The sequence below is a fragment of the Notothenia rossii genome, assembly GCF_949606895.1.
Source record: "Notothenia rossii genome assembly, chromosome: 5".
Taxonomy (NCBI): Eukaryota; Metazoa; Chordata; class Actinopteri; order Perciformes; family Nototheniidae; genus Notothenia; species Notothenia rossii.
Window position 1 is genome coordinate 53820512 of NC_136903.1, and position 18442 is coordinate 53838953.

At 40.1% G+C, this 18442-nt stretch overlaps 1 protein-coding gene across 1 annotated transcript in view; it reads left to right on the forward strand.

The window, feature by feature from the left end:
• The window catches only part of raly (RALY heterogeneous nuclear ribonucleoprotein), a 559745-nt gene that overhangs the window by 347780 nt on the left and 193523 nt on the right, over nucleotides 1-18442 (forward strand). The window contains exon 5 of the mRNA XM_079680060.1: nucleotides 11956-12119. Within this exon, the coding sequence (XP_079536186.1) occupies nucleotides 11956-12119 (164 nt within the window). The remainder of the gene's footprint in view (nucleotides 1-11955; nucleotides 12120-18442) is intronic.

An 18442-nucleotide genomic window follows, 5' to 3' on the forward strand; every position in this document is an offset into this window, starting at 1 on the left:
ATATCAGAAAAGGTTAAACATGCTAACCTCTCAGAGCCCGTGAGAATGCTGTTGAGATCAAATATAAGCAAGTAAGATGTTAAAGCACTCTTCGTTTTAACCAGGGGAAATGTCAAGCATGTTTTTAACAATAACCAAACATGATGGCTTTGGTGATAGAAATTCTTAAAAATAAGTAGAATAAGAAAAATAGTGTAGGTTTATCGGGCAAATACAAGGTAAATCCAAAATATGATGAAGTCTTGCTGTAGGATGAATAACAGATTAGCGGATGAACGTTGTTGTGTGCATCCAAGAGTTTGTACAAAGTGAAACATTCATTCACTTGCAAAACATTAACTTCAAAAAGGGGGAATCACACAAGCACTGGTATTAAAGATTACATATTAAAGACATTAAGACAACAATTACGAAAAAAATCCCAGTCACTTCACAATAATTATCAATATAAAAAGTCTTAATAAGTCTGTTTTGCTCTCTGTCGAGTCTACGTTTATATTTATATCTAACAGAAGAACTTGCTTTTTGCAGAGATATATAAAACTGATCAAGTTTCCCCAGTGTTTCCTACAGTCAGAGAGACTTACAGTGTTTACAGTGTTTGACTTTCAATGGTTGTTTGTACTGTTATCCAAATATAATCAAACACAATATATTCCAATAGTTTCCAAACACCAACTGAACATTTGTTTTTTTTAGAAAGAAGAAAGCTTCACTGGTCAGTAAAAGCTTACCTGGTATCGCAGTTAGGGGCTCATTTAAAAGGTGCAAAGAGAATTACTGTATGCATTTGAGCCTTACTTATGCTGGTCTAGTGGCTACAAAAACCGCTCAATCCTTTACATAATTCACCCCTCAGCTTGCATTATTTCAACCAAAAAAAAGGTTTCCAAATGTGCACCCGAGAACAGTCAGACCTAAAATAGAAACGATCCAAAATACAGTTGAAGCCAAAAGATTCAAACAGAGTAACACAAGGCTAGCAGCAGGATGATTCTCCACCAATTACACAACACCTGATGTTTGAAAGATTCACAACACATGTCATTTTCCCTGCAAGCTCCAAGAGTTCACACTCTGCACCTGTTCCCCCTGTGATAATAAACCAATCAAGTTATAGACAGACTCACAGTGAGACATGAAACATAACTCAAGTAGAGAAAATCAAATTGTGGCTTAATTCAGGTCATTAGGCATTGCACTTCTTGAACACCTCAATTAGAAACAAAGCAGATGTCTTTACTAATAAACACAGATCTAATAGAGTGGTGCAGTGATAACGTATTGTAGCGTCTCACTACAGGACCTCTATGAGACCTTTAGCTCTGGGTCAAACAAACGTTTATGACACTATGTTGGGTTAATCTCTGCATATTAACACCACTTTGTGATATCTTTAAGCATAAATTAAATCGACAGAAATAAAAAGTGAATGAAGTGCTTTTAAATAAAACAACATCACGGTTGCATGGCTGCGCATCTCTCAAGTGGCTAATGTTCGGCGTTATGACGTTTATTGTCTCATTTAGTCACAAAGAGTCACGTATTTCATGTTTTTTCATGTATTTCATGTGTGTGTTAACCACAGACCTTATTTCAGGCATCTAACCACACACCATTGACTGCAAGGCTAAAATGCTAAATCATTTCAAGGTTTAAGGACTCATTCGCACCACTCTTCAGGGTTAGGGTTAGATATAAAAGTTTATGATGGCAATATTTGACAGATCTGAGATGTGATAGCAACACAACATTAGGGTTACATCAGTGTGTGTGACATCATAATGATATGATTTATAAGTAGGCTCACAAAGTCTTTCAACCAGGATATTATTTGCCCTATGGTGGAATTATTTTCTCTCTGTACATGCATCTCGATAGAGCCTGAATGTGGGAACCACATTTAAAACATTGACTCCGATCTCTGCATTCATGTCACCGTGTGGTATCCATTACTGTTCTGACAGTTGTAAGGCATCATCATTACATGTTACTTGTTAGACGCTTCTTTCCAAAGCGACTTACATACTTAATACTGTGGACAATCCCCACAGGAGCAATTTGGGGTGAAGTGTCTCTGGGACACTTCACACACCTCCCTCCTCAAAGCCAACAAAGTAGTTAGCGTGAAAACCAAAACTGCATCTGTGGTCCTTGCCCCTTACTTGAAGCAAATACCTGGACCCGGTCAGGTACAGTGTACACTGAGCAGGGCAGAGAGAAGAGACATACAGCTGAGATGAATCACTAAAGAGTTTTTCAGATGATCCCAGGTGTTAAACCAATGTCTCAGATCTCAGGGTGGGATATTTGCCCTGAGAATAAAAATAGAAAACAATCTGGGGTTATTCAGTGTCCTTTTATGCAGAGATTTTGAAACATTTGTGCAGAGGTTTTGTCTTTCACAAAAGTCTGTCATCCTTTGAGAGAAAACCAACTCTCTCAAAGCCTCTTTTGACTCTTGTCAAAATGCATCAAGCCTTGTCTGTGCGAGTCTAATGCAGTAAAGAAGGGTAATCAAGCTTTCTCCATCTTCCTGGGAGAGGAAGAGCTGTGTGTCTGTGTGTGGCTTGGGGCATAACTGGTTAAAGTCTGAATTATATATCAGCATCCAGTAAAGTTTGACGGTGCACAGTCAGAACAAAGAGGGATCAGAGTTTGAGTCTCGGGGGAGTTGTTGAGCACACCAAGTGTCCTCTGAACACATGAGGCTTTCTAGTCCTAGGATGCTGTTTAAGCACAATTAAAACTTGTATTGGATTGCTTTCATTTGAATATGACATTAAGCAGATAAAGGGCATACTTTAGAGTTTCTTTTCATGTCCTGGCCATCTGCAATGGCATTCTGGCTTTGACGGAAAAATGCAATGAAAGTATCAATGCAGGATGAAGTATTAGGAGTTGTGGGCAATTCAAGCATGGCTGAAAGGATTAGGATATTTACAGTCTAACATTATTTTCAGCAACCAAAAGTAGTTGCTCTTAAGGTTGGTACCTCTCTTGGTCTTACGCTTTACTTTTCTAAAACCATAGAAGACCTTCCATGATGTGTTTTTTGATCTGTCACCCCTCCAGTTGCCCTATTTTCCCTCCAGCAAAAGGCCAATGTATCATTTAGACTTGTGAATGAGAAGTACATTTAATTTATTTACTAACTCAAACCAGCCCAACATCGTACCAGAACTATTAACAGCATATAATGTAGCAACCTTTTGTATTTGAACTTTGATAGGTGAAAACTTCACATTTCAGAAACAAAATTATTATACAACTGAGCACCGCAAAGTAAAAAAGCTAGTATCTGACTCAAAATACATATCAAGATGTAGCATATGTATAGTTTCAGTATATAGTGCATGAGTGCGTTTTTTGGTAAAATGTATAATAAGTGTGTAAAAACAATCCCAGTATCACAGAATTCTTGCTGACCCGATGTAAGAAACCTTGCCCATCACAAGATTCCATCCCAGATGTCCCAACAGGTCTCCTGGTAGGGAAGAACCCTTTTTGTGAATATTCACAGCTCCCAGAGGATGACTCCTTCCACTTCCTGCTTGTGCACAAATATATAGAAACCATAGTGGTGGCTCCATGATAGCAACAGCCCGGGTCTAATCCAATTTACCGCTCTATTCTGCATCAGTTGAAGGACAGAGTTGTATAAAATTTACTGAGCACATTCATGCTAAGTAGAAGGTGAACTCTTTCAATTTTGGCAGAGTAGGCATTTGGTGTAAACAGATTCTATAATCCTGGCATTATCACAGTTTAGCAAGGATCTTTAAACCAGTAAATCAATGTTTATGTATATAGCCCAATATCACAAATGTTACATTTGTCTCAGTGGTCTTCACAGTGTGTACAGAATATCAGTATGACAATACGACACCCTCTGTCCTTAGACCCTCACATCGTACAAGGAAAAACTTCCGGAGAAAACTCACAGTTTAAAGGGAAAAATGGGAGAAACCTCAGGGAGAGCAACAGAGGAGGGATCCCTCTCCCAGGACGGACAGACGTGCAATAGATGCCGTGTGTAAATCGAAGAGATAATACATTTACAACATAGGTAGACCTATGTTTGGAAATGCATGTGTCTATAATAAGGATCTCTGCACGCAGTGTTAGACTCCTGCTCTTTGAATTGCATTGAATCTTGTTTGGAAATATGTAACCACATAATATAGCAACTGTCACAATCTGACAGTTCTTGCATTGGTAAATGTTGCCAAATGCTAAGAAAGCAGACATAACACACCAAGTTATGAAAGTATATTTTGAAACAATCCCCGAATTGTAACTTTGTGCAGAAGGATTGATGTTACGTCTGTGCATCTATTAGACCCTCCAGAAAAACGCGATTCTGCGATCGCAGAATTTACCGCATAATCAGCAAAATGGCGCAGATTTTTAAAAGGCCGCATATTTATCAAAAGGCTGCATAATCCCCGCATTTTTCCACACAAAGTTGAGAAAAAAAAAAGTTAACTCGTCTTGACGTGACGTCATCAGCTCGCGCATCACATAATGTAAACAACACTGTATAGAGTGAACATGTGGAGCTCACACGATAGAGAAAACACCAAGATGAAAAAATCTAATCCATCTCATTTACCGACGAACATTTCTACTAAAGATCGGGCAAAAAGTGGGGGGAAACTATTCTGCACCCCCTGCAACTGTGTGTTGGAGCATAAGAGAAAATCGACGGTGACGACCCACTTTGATTCATTCAAACATTCGAAAATGCTTTCTGATGCTGCGGACAAGAAAGCCAAACAACTCACGTTCACCGAGGCATCAACCTCCAAAACCCTTTCGAGGGCTACAAGAAACGAAGTGAGTAGCCTACAAGATTGAAGCTGGTCAGATAACGAACGAATAAATGACAACAGAATGAGGCGGAGAAGTGTGTGTGTGAGATTAAAATAGCCCAATTGCTTTTACAATAAATACACATTGAATGTGTTTAATTGAATAGTAAAGGGGTTTAACGTTATTGGCAGGTTGTGTGTGAGAGAGAATAAATAAGACAGCCCAATATTTAAAAAAATTGTTATTATTTTTCCCCGCATATTTCGCAACTTTCCGCATATTTCGCAACTTCCCGCAATTTCACCGCATAAAATCACATAAAAACCCTGCATGTTTATTTGCATTATCAAGGAATTTAGCCCGCATAATCAAGGATTTTTGCCCGCGTTTTTTGGAGGGTCTAATCTATAGGGAAGTTGTGTACTTGGAGTTCAGTGTGTATTGCCTATTATAATACATCCCCCAATTTGCATCAAGACAACAGTGAAACCTGTGCACAAAACAAGTAGTGGTAGAAGTAGCCCATGACCAAACAGTGGGATGATCTTAACTACTAGAGACATGTGACCTCAATCTAACTGCAAAAGCAAATGCCCTCTTAAACAACGTTAAAAAAAAGTGAAGAGAGCTCCAAACCAGGCCTGACAGAGAATCAGGGATATTAGGCCAAATGCATCTGGACGTTTGAAATCAAACATACCATCACAAAACCATAGGTATTTATCTTCCGTACAAAGCCTTCACTCTTCTGGGAAGGCTTTAGACAAGAAGATGGAACCTGGCCGCAGAATGATGCCTCCATTCAGCGATAAGATCATTGAGTTGACACTGATGGTGAGTGATTTAGTCTGGCTCCCAGTCTGCGTTCCAGTTCATCCCTAAAGTGTTAGATGGAGTTGAGGCCAGGGCTCTCTGCAGGCCAGTCAAGTTATTCAGAGCCAAAGAAAGCTTTAGAGGCCTTACCCAAACTGTTGCTACAAGGCTGGGAGGCGATTATTGTCTTACAAATGATTACATGCTGTAGTATTAAGGTTTCCTTTCATTAAAACTAAAGAGCCATGACCAGACCATAAAAAAGCAACAAAAAAAAGCATCCCATAGGGGTGACCACTTCTATTCTTTGACAACAAATAGTAAACTTGACGACTTTATCCAAGTCTTATGTTAAAAGGTCCATTTATATACTGTAAAGTAAGGATTACATTGCCCTGTACGTGTTCAATTGATTCTATGCTCAATCCGTCCATATTTGATTTTCCCAGTCTGATTTGTAGTAATAATGATGACCCCTCTCCCTATCTCCTTGAGAATTCCAAGGTGGTCCCGGTCCAGATGGAATGTATAATCTCTATCACATTCTGGTGCTACTTTGAGGTCTTCTCCTAGTTTGACGTGCCTGGAATACTCTACAGGGAGGGCATTTAACTTAATCTTACCACCACCTTAACTTGCTCTTTTCATTACTAGAAAATGCAACCCTCATTCCAGATGTCTGAGCTCCTCATCCCATTATTTAGGGTGAGCACAAACATTCTGCAAAGAAACAAATGCTACTGGTTTTAACAAAGTTATCTCTTGCCCACAAACTGATTTTGCTAATCTCTTTCCATCCATCCCCTATTCCAGAGTTTGTCTGAGCTTTACTGGACAAGCATCTATCTTAACAGATGTTGAAACATGCTGACCAGCTGGTTCATAGACTTCAGAATTGATATACACCCATCACTGTGATTTGGCAGTCTCACTCCTTCCCCTTCAACTCTTGAATTGTCCTACTTTCCCTCTTTATTTATTTCCCCCCATTCTTTTATAAACCTCTTTCATCTCTCTAGCAGTGTCTTTCTTTTCATTTTGGATTATTCCTGGTATTCCTATTTTTACAGTAAATATGGACATTAAAGACCTCATCTGCACGAGTATTTGCTTCATGCAGCCTTACAATTCTCTCCAAATGTATTATTATTATTATTATTATCCCATAGACTTTGATGGAGTAAAGCCAATGGGAGGTCAGTGTTGTCAGAATTTTTTTATTAAATCAACATATTCCATTCAGGCCTCCCAAAATGTTATCAACCTTCATGACCTGAGTTCATTCACAACGAATCACACGTTTTACTGGCACTTGATTAAACTCCTTTTGTGTCCTTCAAACAAAACAGAGGCCCAAATACTGAATAGAGAGGTGAAGTCCCGCCCATCTACTTCCGGTCCATGGGACCTTATTTCAGAAAAATGATGTATTGAAGTCAATGGAGAGAGAAAACCTATCTTTCGATCCCATTTGAATTGTGTCATGAATTACACATATGATGTTTGTCAATCTTAAAAAATAATTTCCATGTCAAAAAAGTCACAGTTTGTCGTAAAACTGTTGAAATATAAGACTATGAAAAATACGCAACTAGAAAGACTACAAATCCCAGAATCCCGGTCCCGCATGCTGGCTCTTACGGAACCGACTAACTCCCCTTGTGTGTATACAGCTCTCAACATGCCCAGACTTGTAGTGATTTTCACCTTGTTTAATACTTTTCGCCTCATTCTGAAAGAAAGAAGTGAAATGTGCCAACGTGACGGCCGTCTTGATGTGTGGTGCGAGACAAGAGATGTAGTTCATTGAGCGGTTTCACACTAAAAAAAGTCTTTTTTTACGTTTTACGACACATTAATCTTTTAAATTGACAAACATCATATGTGTAATTCGTGGCACAATTTAAACGGGATCAAAAGATAATCTTTCTCTCGCCATTGACTTCAATACATACTTTTTCCGAAATAAGGTCCCATGGAGGTCCCCCGGAAAGGGAGGGACTTCGCCTCTCTATAGGTCACAGGCATGAACTGGGAAACATGCAAGGTAAACCCTGAGTAGACATGTTGCACAATTTACAATATGTACTGTATATAAATTAATCTGTATAATTGTGATTAAGACATTTCCCCTGACCACTTCGAAAGCATGTACTCTCCTCTTTGCAGGATGTCCAGTCATCATTACATTGTTCTTTTGGCTTTGCACTTGCTTTCAAAATGAGCACCAAACTGGGAGCATTTTCTCAATACCAAATTTGATTTGCATACATAACCATATATTACAAAGTTAAATAAAATCTGACCAACGTAATTCTGGTCTGATTTGTATCAGTTGAATATTCAATTTAATGGTATGCTTAGATGTTTATGTGTCAATTTGTAGCTGCACCCAATCTATTGACTGGAGTTTTTGTGACAAAGCTATTTCTAAAGCGTGGTACAGTAGTTATCGTGCAAGACTCTATCATTGCTGCATTCAGGCCCCTAACCACACACAGCTTGGATGTGGGAGAAGTGGGAGATGCACTGTGTTTGGAAATAGAAAAGTTTGGAGTACATATTGTAGAATTGCTCAGACCCTTGAGGAAACCCTCATTTGGATATTCTGGTATTGTTTAAACCTTGTGAGTGTGTATGTGTGATGAAGTTGAACAGGTATGTCGTTGTGGTCAAAATGAAGGTTGAGTTTCAGTTTTATTCGAGATCAAAACAAGAATTGTTTTCTAAAAGATGGGCGTGGTCTCTGAAAAGGGCGAAAAAGGGCTATTGGCCTATCCACTTACACCCCTGTGGAGGAGTTGGTTTGGGTCCATTGGCTCACCCACTGGATGCACCTGGCCCCTTTTGCATTGCGGAGCTGCCATCGCATCATAAGATGGCCTGTAGTACTTGATATTTGAATCAATTAGAATTCAGACATCCTGAATAAGGTCCATATTATCTTCTATAAGCCACTAAACAGCAATTTTCATGACAAAATGAAAGTTAAACATGATTATACTCTGTTTTTTAGATGACATCTTTAATACAATACTGATTCAAAGCATCAATATGACTTTAGGAAATATAAACAATCGTAAATTATTGTTTTTAAATCCACAGTAGTTGATGTTTTGTTAACAGACTGCAGTTCCAAAAGCAGGCTTGTTCTTATTAGTCAGGCATTTTCTTTTCTTTCCAAAAAGCTTCTTTCTAATGTTCTTTGAGAGTCTGAATGGCATTAATAGTTTGCTGGAACACTAGATTGATGAATGAACTGCTGGATTTTGTCCACAAAATTATCTAATCTAGACACAAAGCTTCGGGCAATTTCGGCCAAGAGAAATTCTCAAAGTACAGACTCTTTTCTTCAACATGTAGATCTAGATGTAGATTATGTATGCTATTCACGCCAGATGACCTAAAGTACTGGCCATTAAACCTAGATATCTGTCAAAAGCAGAAACTGAGTGGGTGGTGTTTGAAATGAGCTGCAGCTGTGAGCAGCAATGATGTAAAAAAAAACCTGTCAGCTCATCCTATGACCTGAAGTATTGACATTAGGAGTTCATGGCCAACAATGCAGAGAATCAAATCATTATTTGATTGTCTCCAAAGAGCTCGCTCCTGGCTCATTCGATCCATCAACTGATCCACTTCAATCCACTTCATGAGGCTAATGACTCCCCTGTGTTTGCTGTCTAATTATATATAGGGGTGTAGCAACTGCAATGAAAGAAATAAACCAACCAGAGTCCAATTGCATCAACCACATCAAAATATATCCTAAAATATGAGCAGTCACCTTAAGAATGTGTATTTTAAATGGCATAAGACAATTAACATTTCTAATGAAGGTTATTAACAAAACAGAGCTCTTACATTTAGTGTACACAAAAAGGCCATGATGCAGACTAAGATCTATTAGCCTGAAAGCTGGTTTATGCACACAGTGAAAAACTAAATGGAAATAAAGGAAGAAAGTAACATCATTTGTAAGCTTGTGGTGCCAAGCTTTGAACACAGTGTAAACTAATACATCTTTAGAAAAACATTTGACTAATGATGAAATCGAAATAGCTTTCAAATGTTTGATTAATGCCTGATGCTAGAGCGTTGTACCTGTTCCTATACGAGAACTAAACGTGATTGTTTTTTTGCCAAAATGATGGCATTAGGGGTCGGCAACAGGCGGACCGCGGTCAGGATCCGGACCCAGAGCTATAATCAATACATTAAAAGGGGATTTTTCGGCGCCTCCCGCTTTTTTAACGCTGATTTGGGTGACTTGTGTAATTCGTGAAGAACCGAAGAGTTTTCGTTTTGGGGGGAGGAGGAGTCCGTCCGTCAGTCAGTCCGCAGACGGACAACTTCTCACTTCAACAAAGAAGAAGAAATCTAGACAGCAAAAATAATTAAACAAGCGAGTACCTGTTTTTCCTGGCCAAGGATAGGTTCCTATAACACAACACGAGCGTAATGTGTCTTCACGTGGTATATGTCTCGTCTGAAAGGAGTGCTGACAGAGAGCACCGGAACGCCGCTCCAGCCCTTCAAATAGTACCCATAAGGAGCAGTACACATGCCACAGTGTTTGCGTGGCTGTGTCTTTAGTTGTAAGCACAGTGGCGATCTGTTGTTATTAGCATCTGGTTAGCTAGCTATGCTAACGAATTTAAAGAGCTTTTCTACAACCAGGTGGAAGAGAGCTCTCTCCTGAGAGGCTCAAATAACCTCAGCTCAGTGAGCTCAGTGAGCTCAGTGAGATTAAGGCACACCTTGATATGATCATTATAGTTATTAATGAGACTAAATGAAAAACAGGTATAACATACTATATGACAGTAACAAAAAAGTTGTTGAGTGATTTGTAAAATATCCAAAAATAAAAATCTGCTTATACTTCTGTTTCATATGGGTGTTGAGATGTATCCATATCTCTTCATTTTGCTCTCACTTAGATCATGTTCACATGGATAGTATACTAATACATTTGCACACATCTTGTGTCCATATCTTTCTGTTTTGGTGGTCATGCCATGCCGTGCACATGCATGCATGCACGAGTCATGGTAAGATATCTGGATTAAGAGGTTGCTTTTTCTTTGCACAGCATGAAAGAAAGGCCAAATGAATGGGCTGTGATTTTAGTTTTTTTAAGCAGAGGTTGAGTTCAATAATTTGTACGGCCCTCAGAGGATGTTGTAAAAATTGAAAGGAAAAAGGTTTCCCCACCCCTGCTGCAAATAATAATAAAAACCCTTGATTTATAACTTAACATCTCTGTCTCCTATTGATCTGAGTATATTATAAAGAATAGCCAGTTAATTTAAGCATTATAGCACAGGCCTTTGCAAGATGGTATATTACGCTGTTTTTTTCCTGCTCCGAATAGTTCTCTTTTTTCACCATACCTGTGTTTGCATCACTGTAACCAATGAGCACCTGCATGTGTATGAGAATGGCCCTCACACCATTTCAGCCCAGATTTACAAACTCCTGGCAGGACAAGCTCGAGCTCACTTCTCGCACTGAATTTAAAAAAAGTGAGTGAGTGACTGCAATATAAGAGGGAAAGAAAGAGAAACTTTAAAAGTGTTCAATTGTTATGATGCGTAAAGACTGATATTGTTCAATAATCGTCTAAAACTGTTAAGTCATGATGTGAAACGGTTAACAAAGAAAAAGGGAAACTCAAGCTGCTGCTACACTTTATTTTATTTATCTAAAATTAAGCACTTTAAGATGCACATATTTTCAAAAGCTATTTTATTTATTTGCTCTATTTTATTTTTAAATACAGCCAGAGAGGAACATTACACATATCCATAGTATTTACTGTATATCTGTATAGCTCAATGTTAATTGACAATAAATATTGTTGTTTATGAATTATACTTTCTTTATTTGATTGGCAGTCAGTTGTTGATTACATGCAGACGTTGATAAAGCTACAGGTCACTTTAATATATATCACACTAATTCATGATGCAAGTTAGACATTTTGATGTTCCGGACCTTTGCATGGGGAGATTTTCTCTAACTGGGCCTCGTTAAATTTGAGTTGAATACCCCTGCTATAGAGTGTACAGAATAATAATATAGATTAGTTCGATTAATTATAAATAAAGATAGTTTATTTATGTGATCTCTGGATGAAGTATAAAGGAGGCTTTTTTTTCTTTCTCCATCTCCCTTCCCCCACCTCTTTTTTTATCTCGACCCTGCCTTTATTTTTCTGACTCATTTATTTGTTTGTCCTCATCTCCATTTTCCTGTTGCTTTCTTCCTTTTCAATCATATCCCGCCTTCTTTCTGTCCTCACTCTCTTCTCTCACCCTCCAGGTTGTTTGAGTACCATGGCCGGGTGTCTCCAGTCCCTCGGGTGGTGCCTGTGAAAAGACCTCGAGTTGCGATGCCTCTGGTACGACGGGTCCAATCCCTGCCGGTCAAACTGGTGGCACGTAATGCTGGAGTCCTCCCCACCAGCAACGGCAACAAACAGAAATGTAAGTTAACCTGTTTGTCTGTGGAAGTTAAATCACTGGCTAACTTTTGAAAAACAAGAACTAGGGCTGCTTTACCATTTGCAATGTGGCATTTTCACTAGTTTATCACTAGTAATTATTTTTCTGTAACATGATAAAAAAACATGTTTAATCTGTTAGCCAAGCAGTGACTTTACTCCCTTGATCTAACTGTATCCGTTAGTAACTCATTTTGTAAAAACATGAGAAAATACTTGTAAAATTAAAAAAGGATTACGTTTTTAACATGTCATGCATATTACTAGTTAGCTTCCAATGGATTCCAAGACACCATATTCATAAAAATCAAGAAAAGTAAGTCCAAGTTTCACAATGACATTTTAGGCCTTTACTGTCCAAAACTGAATTATTCAATCACTGGCAAAGAAAGCAGATGTAATAATGAGGAAAATAGCCCAAATGTATTATTATTTTATAATTGTATAATATTGTGATATAAACCACTACCAAACTTCAACCTTGTGTCCCTCTTCCTTTTCTTTGTTGTTTCTTCTTTCCTCCTGCCATACTGACTAGCTCCGCCCTTCTGACCTGAATGTCCCCTTCATCTATCTTTCAAGTCGTTGTTTTACATCTCAGAGAGGGTTCAGGCATCTGTTGTCATTCTTTGTTGGCGTTCTGCTCATTAAACATTCATACCACATCATGCTCAGGATCTGAAGGAAGATGTTGACGTCCCGTCAGCTGCTCACAGCACTTATTTGTATTCCTGCCAGGGTTCAACTGGAGGTCTGAACACTGACTACTTTTAATTGGCAGGCTGTGTTAATGCAGGGAGCTTAAAGGTTCCATATTATGCGAAATCCATTTTTTCCTGTCCGTTCTACATCAACATGTGTCCCCTCTTCTCCATGTCTCTTCTACATCAACATGTGTCCCCTCTTTTTCATGTCTCTTCTACATCAACATTTGTCCCCTCTTCTTCATGTCTCTTCTACATCAACATGTCTACCCTCTTCTCCATGTCTCTTCTACATCAACATGTGTCCCCTCTTCTTCATGTCTCCTCTACATCAGCATATGTCCCCTCTTCTCCATGTCTCTTCTACATCAACATGTGTCCCCTCTTCTCCATGTCTCTTCTACATCAACATGTGTCCCCTCTTCTTCATATCTGTCTGAAAATGAGCTGATCAGATCTTGGCCACTTTATGATGTCATAACACTTGTTTGGCTTGTGTAACCATTAGCCAATAACCAACCAAGGTAACCCCCCCCCCCCACACACACACACCTTATCACCTGAATCTCCTCCTAGAGCACCATTGAGTTATTTTTAACCAAATGTCTCTCAGAGGGGCGTGGGGAGTGGCTCCTTATTTTCATCTAAAGTATAACAGACAGAGAATTAGCACTTTGGAAACACGGCTGAAACAGAGGGGATTATGGGATGCTGTAATGATCTGTTTGGTGTTTTGAGCCAAACACTTCAAAGACATGTTTTGTATGTATCTGAGACCTATAATATATTGTTAAAAAACAGTATAATAGGGAACCTTTAAGTTTGCACTGTGTTTTAAACAGATTCACACAAGATTATTTTTTATTTTATTTTGCTAATGAAAATCAGAAATGACATGCATCCCAGGGCAGTACCAGTCTTACAGGACTGATGCAGACGAGGGTAAAAGGTTTGATCTCTGAGACTTTAGCTTTGACAGGCGTTTTGATTTCAGAAGTGTTGGCGGGAATTGGTTGTGAAAGCTTTAAGTGGACTGCTTTTGGCGCTTAACTAGTTCCACATTTTCTAACAAAGAAACTTTAGGTCAAAAGGACTGCTGGACTGTTAGGAATACCTTTCATACAAACATGATCCAGCCTAGGGCTGCTCGAAAAAAAATAAAACTATTAATTTCAACAGCATCTTTTTAACAGTTGATTACCCTGAACTTCAAGTATAATTCAACTGCAAAGTATTCAGCTGAAGCCACATCTTTTTCAACTTCCCCACAGCATTTGTCATAGAGGGCAGGCAGTGCAGATCTGGTGAAATTATGCCGAGATGGCATCGGGTAACGCTAGTGTTAACCAGTTTCTTAAACCCCTGGTTGCTAACTGGCCACATGTCTTTAGCTATGTAGAATGTGATGGCATCTGTTATATCTTTGTGTCTTTGCGAGCTGGTTGAGTAGGCCGTTGCACTGTAAAGCGCGTCCTTAATTGATGACTGTGATGTGGTGGATGAAGTCGAGGGGGCACCCTTGTGAACTGCCAACGGGGGGGGGGGGGGGCGAGGGGAGCCTCGCTGCGGGGAAACTGTGGACCTCTGTCGCCTGTCAGCGCAACTGAAATGATGACATTTAAAAAAAGCGGGCCGGCCGTCTGTGATTCTCTAGAGCATACAGATGGCCAGTCCGCCCCTGCTGCACTGTACTTTTGTTTGTTCCACGTCGGACTCCTTACACCCAAAGTATTTCCAAACAGCAGAATTTGTTTTACCTTTCTTGTTCACGAGGTGCTCTTCAGTGGTGTAATGGGGATTTTTTTACTGGGTGGACGGGGCGGGGGTGGTGGGGTGGTGGGTGTTGATAACTGTGTTCGCTATTCTCGCGTCCAGGAGAGAAGCTTTAAAAAAGGAGAATAATTGAGTCTCTGAGAAGGTTCAAATGGGTCAGCCCCTGTGGGCCATCTAAGCTAATTTACAGATGGCCCTGAGCCCAATAGAGATTGCCCTGAAAAATTCGCGCGGACGAAATGGCACGAAGGGTTTGGGGGTCCTCACCCTAGAACATTTAGATTTTTGCAGGTCTTAGATGCTGTCTGGTGCATTCTCTAGACTGAATTATAAGATGAAACAATATTATATTGTACAATTTACATTTTGTTCTTCATTTCACTTGTTTGTTCTTTCGCTTGCATGCCCTGCATAACTACAAGAAATACTTAAGTTGTTGGTCAAGACACTTTCCATCTGATGAAGGCAAATGCCTTCCCAGATGTAAAAAAGTAGAAAACATTACATTCAGTTGTAAATGCCAAAACAAACATTATTTACAGTATTATGGCCCCTGTTAAAAATGTTTATAATGTTATCTACTGTAAGTTGGTCGAACGAATGCCTCCTCATCCGGAAGCTGACCGAGCAGACCCGAGCAGCAGTCGAGAGGAGCCGAGCGCATCCGCGAAGCACACAAAATGGCGACGTCAGATTTCCCGTTAGCCGGCAAATCTAAATCTCTTCAGTCAAAATAATTTCCCTTTAGGGCAATACCGCTTCAGTTGCGCCACTTATGTGACAGACAAGAAGAGTATGTGACAGACAAGAATAGTCAATTATAATGTCTAACACGTAATATGGAGAAAGATATGTCCTGTATGGGTTGATTGTGCGTTGATCTGTTGGTAATGCCTTGGGGTTCCGGTGGGCATGAAAACAAATGCATAATGCTGTGCTATACTTTGTGGCCTTACCCAGTTGCATAGCAACACTTATTGTTTAGGTGTCTTTTAATAAGCAGGTAGTCCTATCATTAGCTAGAACTAGCTGGATCTGATCGATATGGACATAAACGTGAGTGAAGTCTAATCTGACGGGAGAGAGAGATCTATTTTCACAGAGGGTGACATGCAGGAAAACATGAAGGGCTGGTGCTCCTCACTCAAAATGAGATATTGTCTTACGCACTACATTATAAATCAGTAAAGTTACTCAAGAATAAATAAATAAAAACTGATTCTTGAAACTGTTGTAAAAACCCTACAACTTCTTCATCCAAGATCTCAATCAATGTTATGTTATTTAATCTGCAGCTCATGCCTCAAAACAGATACTTCAGACCAATTATAAAATGTTGTTTATGAGAAAAATGTCATCTGACTCCATAAATCACATAATTGTTCGACTAAAAACTATACTTCCACTAACAATAAATGAAGTTCCCCTTTAAACACAGCCCCGGTCTTCTGACGGGGTCTATCTATGTACTGGCTGGTAAATGTTGTGCCAGTTTCTGTCGCTCCGTCACTGTTCTCCCGCTAACAGTCACTCTCTAGTTCTGCTGGGTTCTTGTTGACTTCTTCACTGGTTTGAGACAAGCGACCCTATTGGAACACCTCCCTTTGTAGCCAGACTTCAACACAGCAGAATCAAGTTTCTGTTTTCAGGTCTCAACAGCTTCACGTCAGGTGTATCATCGCCCCTTGAACTGCAGTCGGTGTAAACAGGAGGACTTGGTAAGGATCCTCCTTCTTGGGCGAGTACTAGGTTCCCGTCATCATATTTTGGGTGGAAGCCCGTCTTCTTGACCTCACTAGCTGTGTGGACACAATAGTTCTCTGTGTAGGGGAACAACATCACTCGTAATCTCTATCCTTCTCATAATTTCAAAAATAGTCTGCTAAATGTTCTACTATGTCTTAATCTTCTACTACTCTGTGGATGCTTTATGTGTAAATGCAGTGTGCGAAATACGGGGGGGTCCGGGGGAGCTTGACCCCCCCGTTTAACACCTGAGCCCCCCTGAAAGCCTCAACAGCAACATTTAGGGGGGGTCTGAAATTATAATATGTATTTGTCACTTGCAATGGTCACTAAAATGTTTTTAAGCCTACTATGTCCAGTATTCATAATTCAAAACATTTATTCACAAATAACTTCTATTTTGGCTGTCAAAAGCAGAGCCAGCCGCGTGACACGGGTACGCTGCGTGACGCGGACACAAATTATGCAAATTAGCCATGCGCGGCAAAGAGGAGAGAAAGACGTTACATTAGAGGACTCAAATGTCTAAGAGAAAGCTAAACCAAAGTGTTTCACTCGCGCACTTTGGGTTCACATCCAAAAAAGTGACACCACGAGATGACCATGAGACACCCAGAGATGATGCTGATGACGCAGCAGCTAGCACAGCACTCGCTACCAGAACCGTTAGCGAGTCGGGGGCTCCTGTCCCGCCCAGTCACTCCCCAGAAGGAGGTGAAGTTGAGGCAGAGCGCTCAGAAGACGCAGCAGTTGCGGAGGTAGCTGCCACTGCTGCTAGTGACTTTCCGCCGGGTGGTTGGACAACGAAGCAGGTGGGCGAATGGAAAGACCGCAACCCTTGGCTTGACATTAAGGCTGGAAAGTTAGGATGCTTAGTGTGTAGGAAAGCAAAAACGTTGCTACTCTCAGAAAAGGGACCGGGTTTACACCTCTCGGAAGAATGGATCAATGGTGATGTTACTAGCCCTGATGCAAAACAGCTACGAAAGAAGATATACAAACACAGGGACAGCCAGGCCCACACAAGGTCAGTGGAAATAGTACAGATGAAAGACAAAGAAACCCTCCCAAACTGTTTCATTGATGTACAGTCCGATTTACTCAAGAAAACAACAGTCTCGTTTAGAACAGCTTACACCGTAGCAAAGGAAAGGCTATCTTATAAAAAGCTCAACCCCCTCATGACAATGCAGGAGCTGAATGGAGCCGAAGTTGGGAATATCCACAAATCTGACCATGCATGCGCAGAAATAATAAGTCACATTGCAAAGGAAATGCGCCGCAAGTTCGTCTCTAATGTGAAAGAAATGGATTCAAAGGTATCAATCACAATTGATGAAAGTACCGTTCACGGTCGTCCCTATCTAATCATTTATGTAAGATGTGATGTCAGTGGTAAGGGGGATGTAGATAATGTTTTCCTGGATATAGTGGAACTCACAGATGGGGTCGATGCTGAATCAATTTATAACTCGATGATGGCGAGTCTATATAAAGCTGGAATGGATGATGACTTTTTGAAGACGCACCTAATAAGCATAGCCACCGATGGGGCTGCAGTGCTCACGGGAAAAGCCAGTGGGCTTGTCGTCAGACTCAAAAACAATTTTCCGAACGTGCAGTCTGTACACTGCCTGGCGCACAGACTAGAACTGTCAGTCAAAGATGCTCTTAAAGATGTGGGTGGCACTAATCACTTTGAGATATTTATTTCACATTTATACTCACTCTACAATCAGTCAACCAGGAATTCCAGATTGCTGAAAGAAGCAGCGGCCGAGCTCAACATGGAAATATTGAAAATAGGTCCAAAAAAAATGTGTGTGTGTGTGTGTGTGTGTGTGTGTGTGTGTGTGTGTGTGTGTGTGTGTGTGTGTTTGTGTGTGTGTGTGTGTGTGTGTGTGTGTGTGCGTGCGTGCGTGCGTCTGAGACCAGCTCTGCTCCCATTTCCTCGCATAGAATCGAAAACAGATGGTTCTTTAACGGTCGCGTATTCATTCATATGAACGTTAGAATATATAATTATTTGACAGCGCCCCGGTTGAGAAACGCTGCTACTACTGATTGTCTTGGATTGCATCCA